A 16985-nucleotide genomic window follows, 5' to 3' on the forward strand; every position below is an offset into this window, starting at 1 on the left:
TTACACAAACAAATACAGAACAAAACTTAATGTAAACTGTAATTCTCCCCCTCTGAACTATTTTGCTTTCTGTGCAGGTATTATTACAAGCTATGAGCTCTTTCTACGTGGACCTGTGGAATCACACAACAGTTCAGCTATTGAGAAGAAGGTGTTCTCTAGCTCTGGTTTGTCGGATACAAGTGTATCTTCAAAAGTACATCTAACCAATGGGAGTGCAGTGTCACATCCTGAGAACAGTGCTGTTGTAGAAGGTCTGCAGGCATATTCCACCTACCACTTGAGAGTTGTGAGCAGCAATGTAGCAGGAAGTGTCACATCAGGGTGGATCACTGCACGCACCATGGAGGGAGGTCTGTATAAATAAATACTTTCTTTAACACCACACAGAAACTACTTTTTTTGAATACGATGAGATCATGTTTAGAATGAACAATGTTTGTTTGCATCTATTTGTGTCTCATATATGTGTATCATAGCTAATTGTTTGGTTCAGCATGGAAACTGAGCTCCAGTGATGGACATTAGATACTGGCTTCATGAGAACACTGTGCTACATCTTTGCTCCCATTCAACAATGATGCATTGCTCTTTAAAATTTAAAGTAAGATAACCCACAGAAGTGATAATAATTAAAATAAGGGACCATAACTTACTTTAATAAAAGAAAGTTGTGACATTTTTGTCATAGTTTGAACAAGTGGGAATTTAGTCTAAATATGTTACTTTGCTGTTGACTGAAATAAAAAACCACATTTCTGTATATCAATGAATGAAGAGAGAGGAAGATGGAAAAGAGGAAAGCATAACATTTAAGCATGGGAAGGGAAAACTCATTATCATATTTGAATTTCAAATGGATGATATGGCTCATTATGACTAAACGATTGCCTTAAACGTCACTCCAAGCTATGTGTCTGGATAACAAGCATATGATAACACCGCTTTAAAAGTGGAGAGCATCAGTGTTTGTGTGTGTTCAAGTGCTGTGTTACAATGTGACTGTGGGTATGTCGGCAAAGAAATTGCATTTCACAGTGCATTTCACACCGAGACGCCATCAAGAGCAGAATAAAAGAGTCATTCCCTCTAATCTGACATGTAATAGTGACTCTCATAACCACAGAAATACAGAAAAAATAAATACGTTCATTTTACAGTAATACACACATTTTTATTTAATAAACGTATCTGAGCTTAAATGTGCATTTTATTTTGAAATAATCTATTTTTATATACACATATACTGTTGTAAACATTAGTTTTGTGCGACTGATTTGTGTGTGTGTGTGTGTGCGTGTGCGTGCGTGTGCGTGTGTGTGCGTGTGCGTGCGTTCATACTCATGTTTCCAGCTCCAGAATTTATTGCCGCTCCACAAGTATCTGCAGTTTCATCAAACAGTGTCAGAGTCACATGGAGCACCACAGAAGGCCAAGGGGTCGTCACCAGAGGACCGGTCAAAGACTATCGTGTCAACCTGCTCACCAAACAGTCCAACAGTTCTTACGCTCCACCTGTTGTCAGTCAGGTAAGACGGACATTCTCACACATGCACATTTACATGATAGGCAACGAAGGTCTTTGGACAAGAACTTCAGTGGAAATTACTTCAGTGGCTGAAAGTCATGCTAGAAAATCTAGAAGTGAGACCATTCAACTTGGTTTCATTATTCATTGTGTCTCAATTTTCTGTTGTAACCTACTTCCCTCAGTTGTGTAAACTTTGGTGTCCTCTTTTGTTTCTATTTTTTAGGTCCTCCATAGGATGGAGCCCTCATCACAGCCTGTTTATTTAGTGCAGGGATTGAAGCCTTACCAGGTGTATACCTTCAGTGTTACAGTCTGTACAAACACAGGCTGCATCACCAGTCTACCAAGTACAGGACAATCTCTCCCAGCAGGTGAAGCAAAATGACCTACAAACACACGTAGTTGCAGGCTATTGCCCAGCAAATCAATTTCCACAACAGAGCATGAAATGCTTCCGTCTCTGTTATTCTATATGAGATAATTCCTCCTACCAATTTTACTAGTTTGCAAAAAAAAGCTGCAGTGACAAAGTCCCCATCAAAAACTAGAAATGTGCTCAGAAGGAGGGTGTAGTGGTCTGGGAGCATCACTTTGTGGATGGTTACATGCTTCACGGATTGTCACAGTGTGGGATGACCTGAGGGAATATTGGTGGTCTGCCGCATTAAAAGCAATTTACTCTTAATTATAAGGAGGAAAAAACGTGGCATAGAAAATACTTTCTGTTAGACATGAATCAAACACACAGTTACAGAAATATAACACACAGCATCTCCCTATCCTTTAGATTTATAACCGTTATAGACGTAGAATGAATGGCTGTGATTAATAACTCAGGAACAAGTCCATGGGATTGAGATGAGCACTAATTGAGCAGTGCAGGATGACATAAATACACACACATACTCAGACTATTTATTCAATGTATTTTTGTCTGAATGTATTTTTTCGTTCTGACCATCTGTTGCTTTCTCATTTTTTGACTTGATTCATCCTTCACTGCTATGGCACCGTGGCACTTTCACTCACACAGAAAGAAGCACAGCAGAACATGAATCACTTTGCAATATACATGTTGCACACACGCACACTTGACCCTCAGACACACGCCTCCATCTGTTCTATCAGGGTTTCTTGTCTTGCTGCTCATTTTATGTTTTTTTTCTCTTTTGTTTTCCTTTTGTTTATACCTTTATGTGAGTAGACAATAGGAGAAAAAAAACTTTCATCTATAAATAGCTGCTCAGGGATTTGAGCTTACAAACGCGGTCTAAACAGCCACATCTGTTGACATGGTGAATATTTAAATGTTGTACGATTCTCAAAAAGTCCTTCCTTGTGTTTATTGTGATGAATGATATTTCCTATTCTAATCAGTGGACTTTTAAATGTATTTTTAATGGTTGCATCTGTTGACACAACAACAATGTTTATTTCAAGTGATTCCAAAGGCTTCTCTTGACTGTAATACAGTACAATACAATATGGCTTATTGTACCCAGTTGACTATTTGAATGTATTTTTAACAGGCACATCTGTTGCCACCGTTTTGTTTCATCCAACAGCAAAGATGTCCCTTGTTTCAACTATAAGAAATGATAATGGCATATGCCGTGTGGCAGATCTTTTTTAATCTCCAAAAAATTTGCATTGTGTGTGTGCTGTTCAATGTGGTTGTGCGGCTCCATACCTACGTATGTCACTCTTTGTAGTCTGTTTGATTGAAAAAGTCCACGTAGAATATTTAATGCTAATTTAGTTATTTACTAACGCTAATTGTTTTCACAGTTATTCACTAACAAATTTCTACGTTATTAATTTTTTAAATACCAAATTTTCCTTTTTATTGCTCACTATCTGCAATCACGTCAGTTTTAGGAGAGGAAAAAAGCAACTTTTACAGTGAAGCTTGCTTTCTCAATATGAGTTCTTAATCTGACCGACTACTTTAGGGAATGCACACATTCAACTGAGTTGCTATGATCATAATTTCAACATTCTGTACATATTTCATATTATTATCATCCTCCACCATGAAAAAAAATAAGGAAGGGGGGGTTCCCTTCTTCTGTTTGTTACTTAATCACTCAAATACTATTTCATGTTTCTCAACACAACCTGTTATTCATATGGTTTCAGGGCTATAATCATATAATTCCTTGAATTATAGTTTGTAGAGCTCCCAGTAATCCACTGCCTGAATCCTTGGACTGTCACAATTATTTAAAGCAAAAAAAAAACCTGACCTTGTTTTTCCCAACACATATGTCCAAAAAGGTTTTGGTATAATGGCATTTGATGTGAAATGATGTGGAAAAAATTAGCGGAGCGTCTGAATTTAAGTCTGAATTTGAAGTGAATGATCCTCAGCTTTGTTGCTCTCCTTGTAAGGGTTACTTAAGCTTGGTACTGATGAACTAATAAATCTCCCACACATAAGGTGGGGCCATTAGAGCCATCTACCAGCTGTTGTAAGTGCGTAGGCAGCATCTGTGAAACCGCTGGAGTTACACCAAAGCACACGACTGAACATTAGCGCACACACTGAGACAGACGTAATGACAGAAGGAACGAGCTCTCTGTCCATGTGTGTGGATGCATTCACAATTGTTTCAACGTGTGTGTCTCTCCACAAAGTTATCCATCATGACGCAAAGTGAGTGGCTAATCAGAGGCTGATGGTGATGTTTTATGTATCCTACATCCATAAAGTCTTGTTCTACAAGACATGCACAGAGAGGCGTCCACACATACACACCCACACTGTAACACCACTCAACAGAACAGGAAGTCTATTGATTTATGCATAATTGGCCTGAGGCCCTTCCTGAGGAGAGAAAAATGCATGGCCAGGGATCGCCATGTCAATAAGTGGTGTGCTTGTGCGCCGGCTGTAACTGTACGCTAAGAGCCTGTTAAGACATGTCAGTCGCTGTAAAAACAGAAAACACACACACATGCACAATATGCTCCTGGGAGTTGGCCTATGATTTAGCTGCTTCATTACCATGTCGGCAGCTAAAATTAACCTTTCTGGTGGACTGTTAACCTTCTACGCGTTGTTGTGTGTGTGCGTCTGTGTGTGTGTGTGGGCGTGTGTGTTTGAGTCACTTGTGTGATGAAGCAAGTGGCTTTTGTCAAACTGAAGGTGTCATGGTGTTGAGAACAGTCTTACAATTTCAGTGAATTAGCAAGTCGATAAAATATACGAGAGTGATAAAGGAGACAGAAAGAATGCGGGTTAATGAATCAGCAGGGAGGAAATCTCTGATTAATGTTTTTTTTAATTTTTATTTTATTTTTTTGCCTCTGATTTATTTTTCATTTTTGTTCTATTCGATGTTAAAACCGTGTTGATGTATGACAGGACACATATGATATTTTACAGTTGTACTAGTTAAACTACAAATTACATATTTGTTGTGCAATCTTAAAATTAAAGTACAGTAATTATTTCTGTAATAAAAGTGATGATAACAAAAATCATGCGAAAATAATACTAATTTTTTTGTTTATTGTGTGCAGCACAATGGTGCATTGGGTAGCACTACTACTTCACATCAAGCAGGGTCTGAGTGGACTTCCTTTCTGTGCACAAGGCCTCGTGATGGTCACAGTTTGTACGTTATGAGTGTGTGTCTGAGTGATTGTCAATGTGGTGCCCTGCGATCAACAGGCATCTCGTCCAGGGTGTACCCCACTTATTGCCAATGGGATGGGACAGGTCAGGCCATCACAGGTGTTGCATTGTCATCTACCTCTGGACCGATCGATCTGTCACTGATACACAAACACACGCTTTGTGGATTTTGTCATAACAAAAAAAAGAAATGATGTGTTTAAAAGAAGGTGTGTGCTTGTGTGGGGGGTATGTCTGTGTGGCTTAGTCAATGTTCTAAATGTCAGCATAGCTCAATTTCAATAGACTGGTAAACTATCGATCTGTGGTAATTTATGGTTTGATGTGGCAAGATGAGCCGCCTAAGACAAGCTGTCCACTTCCCTTTTAAGAGCTCCTTTAGAACTCACACTAAAGACGCATGCCTGTCACGGTGTCACTGAAAGCTAATTTACTCCTACCAAAGACCATTTAGACCTTTGCTGAAACACGCACACACACACACACACACACACACACACACAGACACAGAAACGCACAATGTAATGACACTTAATGTGCACACATCTTTCCCATCTCCACAGCAGTCCATCACCTGTTATATTTCTCTCTCTCCATTCTTCTATATCTCCTCTCACCATATGAGCCAATCTCTTGGTTGATTTATTTATATGCGTGCTGAAGCTGTGACTCCTGTAGCTTCCAGTGCGTTTCAGAGGGACATTTAATTTAACATCTAAAGTGAAAGTAGGAAATTATATTGACCCTCTGTTAAGTGAAAATGGTTTGTCTGTTCTAGACGTATCATATGTGTGATAGAAATGAACTAAAGCCATGTTTCTACTCGTTAAAATCAAAACATCATGCCCATGACTTTATTAGCGGATTACAACCACTGAAGTACATTAGGTGTGAACATTGTTAGCTTGTTTTTTGTGGTTGCATTTCAGATTGAAACATGCAACATTCAAAAGGCCATAATCAGCGTCAAACAAATCTCCAAACAACCAAAGCAAAGTTTTTGTTCCTCCTAAATACCTGTCTTACGCTTTCGCCACAAATGTGACACCTGCTGGATCCGTTTGGAGCCTCCAGTGCTGAAGGAAAACAATGTTTGCGTGACTAGTCATGTTATCACACACATCCCAAAATTTAACAATCAAGGTGTAAGGAACAACGCTCACAAATCCAAGTGAAATGTGAAAAGTTTTTACTTGACATTAAGTCACTGGTTTCCTACCCGTCTCTGCTCAGCTCCAACAGGACTGTGTCCTCCTCGGTTACATCCGGTCAACGAAACTACCATTAAAGTGGACTGGGACCCCCCAAGCCAACTCAATGGGCCACACCCACTCTATCAGGTCTGTAACTACCCTTGGCTACAAATGTGCTTTCTATGCTTGACTTTCTTTGACTGATTATAGCATAGCAGGCATTTGTATTTCTTGAAAGGACTCTCAGTTTGAAGGTGTCTTCAACGTATGCATTCGTTCTGAGACGACACTGAAGAGCAGCGACTATAGTGACTACCTGTGATTTTACTATGGCTGTTTTTCATCACAGAATGGAGGAAATGCAGCAATGCTGTATGCAGGTTCCCAATATTCTATGAAAAAGTCATTCGACTGGTTTTCCTTTTACTCTTCATAAAACCCATTTCCAAAAAAATGTAGCGTTACATAATTGCCAACAAAAACAAAAAGCAATAATTTGAAAATCCTTCTTTAATAAATGCGCCATTGAATGTAGTACAAAGGTAATATAATTAGAGTTCAAACAGAGAACGTGTCCTACTGACTGTCAGTATGAATTCTTTCTAAAATTGATGACTGAAATCTTTTTCTTAAAAGTTGATCATTTTTTACGTCATATTTTATTGCTTTCCTTTGTGTTTTGCTCCAAAGTTGAACTCCGGGCCATTGTTGTGTTTTGTGCTTCCGAAGTTTTCTGTAAGTTAGATGTCTGGACTGAGTAAGATAATTAGCAAGATAAAGGGTACACCTGTTTACCCCAACATCTTCTCACAAGTAATAGTGACAGCATGACCGGAATGACATGAATGAATGAATGATCAATGCCTTTTATTTTGATTAACTGCATTAATGTAAATGTTTACAAAAATTATTTCAATTAAAATACTTTTAATATAATATTGTTATCATTATTTCCAGGTGGAAAGAACAGATGTCTCTTTCTCTGACCCAAAACTTCCAGTGGTCAGAGGAACCAGATTTTCAGGAAACGGTTACCATCAGTTTCCCAGTGACACCATTCCAATCAATACAGACTTCACCGGTAAGAAAGCGGGTTTTGGTGCATATGGATGTCTCAGTAAATCAGGGAGTAACCAGCATGTCTTTGTGCATTGCTATATAACAGTGCCTTATAACAGTGTATGTACACGCATAAATACTTATCTGTTTATTGGTGTAACATTTGTGTTGTTCAGTAACTCCAGTGCCTTCTCTCAGTCTACCAGTGACACTCCTTTAGAATGACTTCCCCAGTCATCTTAAAGGACAATTATCTTTCTGTTTACCAGCATCATTAGTGGGTTGAGCTGCACAGACAAACATGTTCTGCTTCATCTGAGAACATCACCCAGTCTGACGCACATAATTAATGACTGCTGATACTAATCAGTGGGATTTGAGCAAGCAAAGCTCTTTGATGCCACTTGAGATTATTTCACTGTCCTGCACAACCCTTATTTCACCAATAATAGTTTTTGTGTGGATGTATGTGTGTGTGTGTGCGTGTGTGTGTGTGTGTGTGTGTGTGTGTGTGTGTGCATGCATGTGTATGTGTGTGTGTGTGTCTTTGTGGGCTTTTTAAATAATTAAAATAAGTCATGTTGTGTGTTTAAAATATAAAAATCTGTTTACGTTTAAAGTATACTTGAACCTGATTAATTGATATGTGTCCACATCAACTGAAAAAGCTCTGTGTTAGTTAAATAATACTGTTGCATCTAGAAATATCAAAATACCTTGAGGTTTACGTTAAAGTTAATATCAGAATTATTAGGAGCTTATACAGTATTTCAATCTCAAAATACTATTTGAGCATGTCCTCTACGTAGGGATTAGAACAATATCCATAATATTCGGCTGGTCATCAAAGGGGCAACTTGTAAATTATGTTAAAAATGTACGTTTCAGTGGTGGCTAAATTTCATCACAGCAATTACTAACTGCTATTCACCAGTATTTCGGCTATAGCTGTAGTGTAGCCCCATTCAGCGTCCAGCGATCATGGCTGGACACCATACTGTGTCACCTTAACTGTACGATTATGAAAAGGACCTTCGAGACTTATATAAATTAGGAGAGAGGAAAAGATTTTTTCAGAGGTACACCACCTAAAGAAAAATTCTTCTTTATTTTTTTTTTTAATTGTAATTATTATTATTCTTATTTTGGAGTATTTCTTTTAAAACAATAACTTGCTCTGCAGTTTCAGAGTTTGTACAGACTGATCTGACATATGAAGAGAAATCTGTTCCTTGATGGATTCAACTACGTTTATTTGGTGAAATTAAGCCTTGTTCGATCTTAAATCACCCAATGTACTTGCAGTTATTGATTTATTTTTCAATACTGGTAACCAGTTGTTAGCAGATTTATGAATAATCTACACAACCCATTTAATCACATCTCCCCAAATATTTGCTCATCCAGACTTGTTTTCCTTTAGCACTTTCCTAAAAGGAAAACATTATTACTTCACCAACATTAAGACTTCATGTGTTTGAATCTGCTTCCTAGCAGTGTGTCCTTCATTATTTTATAATCTCATAGTGTGTGCATTTTCCAGTGAAGTTTCAATTTTGCTTCTCAGTCTATTAATGTTAAGATTTCCACTGTCTTTTCCTATGTATTAATTTGGAGGTAATCAGTCTGTGTGCAAATCAGTAAAAACAATTTCTTGTCATAGGGTAAGAAAATACTACCGATGTCTTTCATCTCACGCTTCTTACAATCTATACTCGTGATTTTTTAAAATCAATTTTTCTGTGAGATCTGTGTTTTTATCTTATCTATGCACCTTCAGTACAAATATAAATGAATGTATCTGAATACTGTCAGTAAATAAATGATTATTTTTGCTATTATTGATGGGTTCCTCTCCTCCGTAAAGGGTAATGGATCAGACAATAACTTTCAGACCGGATCTATTCTGGACTATGAATGTGTCGGCAGTCCTCAAACCATCGCCCTCTTACAACCATCAATACTAATAGCATCATCTACAGACAATTATTCCCATCGAAGACCATGGAACAGCGAACAAATCAAAGCCAAATTGGATTATGAATGTAATGCAGTGTAATGCCCCCTCGAGAGTCAATTGATCACAGAGGAGAGACTCGTCAATCGTTTGTCTTGTGAAAGTCTAGTAACTCTGACAATGACAACTGTAAAAAATGTTATGAGGCAAATGTTTGTGTAGTCTTTCTGATCAGCTTCATATTTCAGTATTCCATATTTCATTCAGAAAAGAGCACATTTGTTTTTGCTTTTGAGTCTAGAAAAAATATTAAATCTGGGCCATTTTTGTATGAAAGAACACCAAAAACTTTATTCACTCATTCATTCTCCTACCCGCTTCATCCGCTTGTAGGTCAAGGGGAGCTGCAGCCTATCCCGGCTGGCATAGGGTGTAAGGGGGGGGACACTCCGGGTGCGATGCCAGTGCATTGCAGAGCTACACAGAGACACACAAACACACACTCACTCACTCCTACCGGCAATTTGGAACGTCCAATTCACCTGAATTGCATATTTTTAGAGTTGGGAGGAAGCCAGAGAACCCAGAGAGAACCCATGCAGACAGGGGGGTTCTCCGCACAGGGCGGGACTCGAACCGGGACCCGCCTTATTGTGCGGCGACAGGGCTACTCACTGTGCCACCGTGCCCCCCCCCCAAAACTTTTTTTTTTAAAAAGAAAGAAAGAAAGAAAGCATGATGTTTTTTCTTTGTATTTCCAGCGGGAGCGTTGTGGAAAAGCAGAACATTGTTTTTCTCCATTAATATTATGCAACATTGTAGAAATATTAATAATATGTTGTTTCCATAATTTGTTCATTTAGATCCTTACTGGGGGGTTCTCTAGTTCTTCAGCAATTGAATTACAGGCACATTTTTGAGCAAGACCAATATTTTGTATGATGCAGTTTAAGATTAATAAGTGCCATGTAAAGTCATATGTGTGCCCTTTCGCCTGCAATTTTATGGCCACTTCACTTACATTATTTCTAGCTAAATAGGCTGTTTTCTATGTGCAATTATTGTGACAGAAGTAGATGGATCAATAAAGTAGTCTGACTATCAGTCTGCTCATTCGTGATTAACGATGCTTCATAATCCAGAATGAATTTAGGGTACTTGAGGTCAATATTTACCATACTGAATCTTATTTTAGATAAAATGACATTAAAGCCGTACACAATCATGCTGTGTTTCTGAATACCCTGTAAGTGCTTGTTTCCATAAATGCATGTTAGTCCATTTATCTTATATGTAATGCCTCTGTATCTAAAATCCTACGTGACTTCCTACTCTCCTCTGTTTTTGATGGGATTGTGCATCACAGTAAAAGGTGGAAAACAGTATTTATTGAAATACAGTAGATACTGGTTCCTAACAGGTTATTTAGTCTCTTTCATATGTTAGTCTTTGGTGTGTGAGCCTGGATGGAACGTTGAATGGAATTATGATGACGGCCTGCTCATATTTCTACTACTCCAGATGTATTCCTAGACATATTGCAACACAGCATCAATGTACTGCTCTAGAGCAGGAAAGAAGGAAATGTTAAATGATATAAATTATTTTTCCTTAATTAATATGATTGATTGCCAGGCATTGACGTTGAGAGGAGAGGGGGAGAAATGTGTGAAGGGAAAGTTTGCACAGACATCATTAGTTTTTCCCCATTTAAAGATTAATCAGAAGAGGCTGGGCTCTTTAATTCTGTCATTTGTATATTTAATGGGCTGCTGCAGAATCTATGGGTGTAATTAGCTAGCTGCCGCGCTCTCATTAATACGCCTGGCTCTGATTAATGCCAGCACAGAGCTAACATGACTGGAGTTATTCAGGTTATGTTGTGTAGATGATTGCACACATCCCCTACTGTTGACTGAGACAAAGAGAGGAGAAACAACACTAACACAAAAAACAACACTGTAAGCGATGCTTTAAACAGAAAATTGCTGACTATTTCAGAATGATGATGTTAAATATAGTGTGAATAAATATAAACAAAACATAAATCCTTTCTGTTCCCTTACGATGAGAGAAACTGTGCAGTAAGACTGAATAATGAAATAAATTAATATTTTTTACAAGATTTTGTTCAAACAAAATAAAAACCTCAATGCTAGTGTTGATGGTATGAGTATAATTAGTTGTGGCCACCGGTAGTCACACAAAAATCTCATCTACTTGTTCTAATCTGGAAAAACAGAAACTGACTTAATATTCTTCATTGTGAACTTGAGATTACTCACCACTATTTTAGGTAACCATTTCTTTACAAACCCTTCCCCAACAGAAGTCTTTGGCGAGCACTTACAAGTGCACACCAAAGTTTATGTGTTGATGGCTCCAAAGTGGTTGTGAAGTAGAATAAATCCTATGGGGAAATCTGAAGGAATAATGCTGAGAGTGAATAGGACAACATAGAAACTGTACATTTGGTTCAAATACACTGGTCATTGATGTGTTGACAGTTCTTATCTCCTCTACATCATAATTATTTTTATCTTTTCCAATGGTTATGAAACCAACATACTTTCTGGGAAACGCTTTGTAAAACAAAAATAAATACGAGTCATGCAAGATGTTGTATATTCACAAGTGCATACTTGTCCTTTCTGTCCCATTTGGGGAATTAACTTCATTAATAATTTAATCCAAAGCAAGGTTTGAATAGCCTTTCTGGACTCAAGAGATCATAATAACAGTAAAGAAGTGCACAAACCATTCCCTCCTTGATATGAAGATGGAATTTATCAGTGGACGCATACAGTTAATTTTTCCTTTACAGTATTTTCCGCACTATAAGGCACACCTAAAAACCTTTAGTTTTCTCAAAAACCGACAGTCCGCCTTATAGTCCAGTGCTATATTTGAAATTCTTTTGAAAAAGGCCATTCATCTAAGGTGCGCCTTATAATCCAATGCGCTTGAAAGTGCGGAACTATAATGTATATGAATTCCTGTACTGATGAGACAGGGTAGAATTGTGTGCAATAACTTGTATTACATCTTAAAAACTTAAAGTTCATCAAAATTACAACAAAAATAAGTAAAATTCCTCAATCTGCCTATAAATCTGGATTATCTCAAGCATTTAATGTCAGCTACATGTCCAACCCTTCTTTTCAGTTTCATCAAAGTCTTTCAGGTACCATAGTTTTTATATAACAGAAGAAACTTATGATGGAAAGCAAGAGCTTACAATGTAAAGTCCAGGGCTTTAATGTTCATGCAGTCTGAGCGACCAAAGCAACCAGAGAAAAATACAAAATGTCTAATAAAGAAAATATCTGCAAAATAAAACTTACAGGGACAAATCAGAATTTTTCTGAGTTTGTAATTGTGCATGCTAAGCCTCCCCACCAAGTGTCATGGAATCTGAGCACTTTTTGTGTAATCCTGTTGACAGACAGAAAGACACATTGTGCCCCCCCCCCCCATGAAAAAAAACAGACGCGAGTGAAAACATTATCTCCTTGAAGGAGGTAATACTTTAAATGGAGATAAAATGGTTTTAAAAATGATGGAAGTAGGACATGTGGGAAGGTTCAGAGTTGAGCGAGAAAAACATTTAGATGATGTGATAGTTAGAGAAGAGGTCATGGAAACGATGAGGAAGGTTAAAAGCAAAGGGAATAAGTAAAGAAATGTATAAGAGATCAGGAGAGTGTGACACAGAGAGAAGGTTAAAAGGGGGAAATGAATTGTCAGGTATCTGTCATGGCTTCACTCATCTCCGTGGTGACAAGGTCATGAATGTCAATGACAGGTGCTTGTCGATGTACAAGAATGTACGTCCAATGTAAAGAACATCTTTGACTTAGCGTCGTGCTAAAACTACAATTATCTTATTTATGTTTTGATAAATCATTAACAAATAGCTTTCCATAGTACAGTATATGACTTCAAGATGTATTATTTTTGCATTGCAATTTGAAAATTATTTTAATGGCTTTACATAAAAATATACAATGGTTGTCAAAAGGTGACCCTTTGTCATTAAACCTTGACATACTGCGATGCTCTGATCTCTAACAGTCTGGACGATGGGTTGTACGTAATACAGTTGTCAGCTTATATGCACAAGATTGGCTTAAAGAGCAAGACCGTACCATCTTTTATTAGCATACATATATCCAGCTACAAATAACACAGACAAGCAACATAAAATGTACATCTCACTACAAAGAAGTGACAACTGGGGTCATTAAAATCTGTCAGATCTGAGCTCACCATGACTGCTGTCTGTTATTTGGGAAATTGACTCACATTATTTTGCAAAAAACACTACTGATGAACCACAGACTGCCTCCATTCAACTGCTCAGATCTTCCCACACTTCTCTTCCCTTAAGAGACAGAGGGATGAAGAAACACACACACACACACACACACACACACACAAACACACACACACACAGACACACACACACACACACACACACAATCACATTCTCGGTGTCGTTTTGTGGATCTAGTAGTGGATTAAGATCCAATCTCTGATCCACATGAACATGACAGGAAAGACTGCTAGATGAATTCTGTGTGTGTGTGTGTGTGTGTGTGTGTGTGTGTGTGTGTGTGTGTGTGTGTGTGTGTGTGTGTGTGTGTGTGTGTGTGTGTGTGTGTGTGTTCGAGTATAAGAGGTGTTGTTTAAAGATTTTGCAAGTTTCCCACATTGTTGAAGCTGACTTCAGTTGTATTTTCTTGTAATTTATTTAGCAAGTTTTCCAATGTTACTTTACTGTACAAGTTTATTACCAAAATAAATGAAAATGACAATTTCTCTCTCTCTCTCTCCCTCGCCCCCCCTCAACACACACACCTGTTCCTCATCTGACTTCTCAGGTGTTGAGTTGAGTTTCAGGACACGCTCCCCAGACGGCCTGCTCCTCTGTGCCCTTTCCCCAGGACACCAGGAAGAGTTCCTGGCTGTTCAGTTAAAAGACGGACGTCTTTACTTCCTGTTTGACCCACAGGTGTGTGACGTTGTCAGTTACACAGTTTTAGACATTGAGTGCAAAGAGCTGATATTTAAGGTTAATATTATTAGCATTAAAAAAATCAATCACTCAACTGCCTTTCGGCTTGTCTCATTGTCCCATCCCCTTTTTCCGTTTTAGATGCTTATATTTGTTTGGCAAAGTTTTTACAGAGGATGCCCTTCCTGCTGCAACTCTGTATTTATCTGGACTTGGGTCCAGCTTACAGTTGACACAGGCTTGTGCCCCCATAGGTCTGCAGGTGCCGGGCATTGAACCCAGGGCAGCATACATGCACAATCAATGACTCACATGGTTTAGAAGAACAGGCTCAAAATGAGCTCGTTGGAATAGCTCTCTTTTTATTACAGTATTGCTTTTTTCTAGAAGATACTGCATATTAAAGAAGCCAAACCCCTCATTCAGAGGGTTTTCTGGACTCTAAATAAAAACATCCAATTTTAATGCATTTATTTACAAAGGCTTGCATGACAAACAGGCATGGATTCCAGTGTTTGTGTTCATTTAACCCATTTGGTTCATCTCAGTTGTTTCATCCTTGTTGATCTTTTCCCTCCGTTGTTTTCACCACGTACTTTATTATTTCTAAATGCTTACTTTACTTACTTCACTTGTCTCTTTTTTTTCTCTTGATCTACGTCTGTCTATCTTTCTCTCCTTTCCTCACCCCTCTCTCTTTATTCCATTTTCTCTCTCACTTGCTCTCATCTAATAAATGTGATCTGTAGCACCTCACTGGTTTCTGTCAGGAAGACAGGGAGAGGGGCGAAAACTTTGAAAGTGTGTCAACGTTTGAATTGGACTGCAATTAACTCATTCCCTGCAGTCACCACACATGAATACCAATTGAAAGCTAATTAAGCTTTGCACTCTGTCTCTCTCTCACACACACACACACACACACACACACACACACACACACACACACACACACACCACACACACACACACACAGCTCTGTTTCCTTATCCATCCATACAGACACATGTAGAGGGGTTAAAGAGTCAACGACTTGGATGATGAAGGTGATGATGAGAGATGATTATACATACGGCCACCAACTAATTACACACTCAAACAAAAACACTTACACACACACTCACACACACACACTCTCTCCCTCTCTCTCGACTTCACCACCTACAGTATATCACTGTCAAACATTTGTTAGAAAAAAAACTGGATCAGAATGTGACTGTGGACTTTAGAGAGGGGTGTGTGCCACTAAATAGATCCTTGTTGACTTGCATTGTTACACTAATACGGGTGTCTGTGGTTGTGCAAACTGCTGGAAGGAGTGTATGTGGTCTTCTCCAACTGAGTTGATTCCTTTGTTTAGGCTAGTTTGGGGTAATTAACAGTGGGAGTGGTGTCATGGCTTATTACTGTTCCCCTAGATACATATAGCTGGGCCCATTACTTCCCCCTATTAGCTTGTTGAGCTAGCCTAATGGGATTACTAGTGCAGGGGGGGTAATTTAGCATGACACAGGAAAGTGATCTGCTCATAAATATGTGCACATGTGGGCCACCACACACTCACACACTAATTACATTGAAGTGTGTGAGCTCCGAACAACAGGAGATGGACCAAAGGTTTGGAGTTGACTTATTCTCACTATTTAACACACGTGCTGAAACACACATACCCTGCTTATGTAATTGAAGCAGTGAATATTTTTTTGTGGATAAAAAGTTCAGTCATGAATGCTTAGCCACGCAGTTTATTTCATGCAGCCCTGACTTTCACAACCCTCATGCATGTTGCTTCATGTCATTGTCTGTTGCTCTGAACTGAAATCAGTTTTAGTGATCATTTGTTGGTTACATTATCGAGTAGCACAGTAACATACATAATACCTACTAATCATATTATATTACACGTACTTTCCCGGTCAAAGAATCACCAGCTTCATCATTTCAGCAATGTATCAGACTCATCACACTCAGCCATCGGCCTCCATAGACATATCGGCTCAGACATACTTTAATGATCCCAAACTGGGAATCTCACAAAACAGGACCCCAAGGGACCATTTACCTTGCTGCTGGGATTAACTCTGAAAAGTCCTTGTAATGACATCATTTGTTGCAGCACATTATTATTTTCACTTCTTCCTCTCTGTTTTCAGCTACCTATTTTGGCATTTTGTTCTGCAGCCTTCTGTTTATCAAAATGTGAATGTGACTTCAAACAGCCAGACTGATTACTGCCAGTTACTTCTCCTATTCTTGAGGTGTCTTTACTTTGAGTTTTTTTATGAAAGCAAAATTACATTCACAAACTCAAGTGATATGTCACAGAAGTACATCTGCCATCAGGGTTAATGCTGATAGCTGATAGGTCCTGTCTGATATGCAACAACAAAACATCAGGAACTCAATTTGGGAGTGGATTCCATGAGATGTTAATGTTAGATCATAGACAGCATTGCCCCAGTCTTACCAAAGTTTGTCAGGTTACATCTCTATATTAATAGAACACCATCAAGACAAGAGCTGATGGTCCAAAACTGAAATGTGGAGGAGACAACTGGGGTGAGAATGATGGAGTCAGAGGCAGACTG

At 38.5% G+C, this 16985-nt stretch overlaps 1 protein-coding gene across 2 annotated transcripts in view; it reads left to right on the forward strand.

Moving 5' to 3' along the window:
* Positions 1-16985, forward strand: part of ush2a (Usher syndrome 2A (autosomal recessive, mild)) — a 178818-nt gene that overhangs the window by 49085 nt on the left and 112748 nt on the right. For both annotated transcript variants that reach the window (XM_068316566.1, XM_068316556.1), the window contains 6 exons: positions 78-353; positions 1354-1529; positions 1755-1902; positions 6405-6511; positions 7322-7445; positions 14264-14394. In XM_068316566.1, coding sequence (XP_068172667.1) covers positions 78-353; positions 1354-1529; positions 1755-1902; positions 6405-6511; positions 7322-7445; positions 14264-14394 — 962 coding nt within the window. The remainder of the gene's footprint in view (positions 1-77; positions 354-1353; positions 1530-1754; positions 1903-6404; positions 6512-7321; positions 7446-14263; positions 14395-16985) is intronic.

Source organism: Antennarius striatus, chromosome 1 (genome assembly GCF_040054535.1).
Source record: "Antennarius striatus isolate MH-2024 chromosome 1, ASM4005453v1, whole genome shotgun sequence".
NCBI lineage: Eukaryota > Metazoa > Chordata > Actinopteri > Lophiiformes > Antennariidae > Antennarius > Antennarius striatus.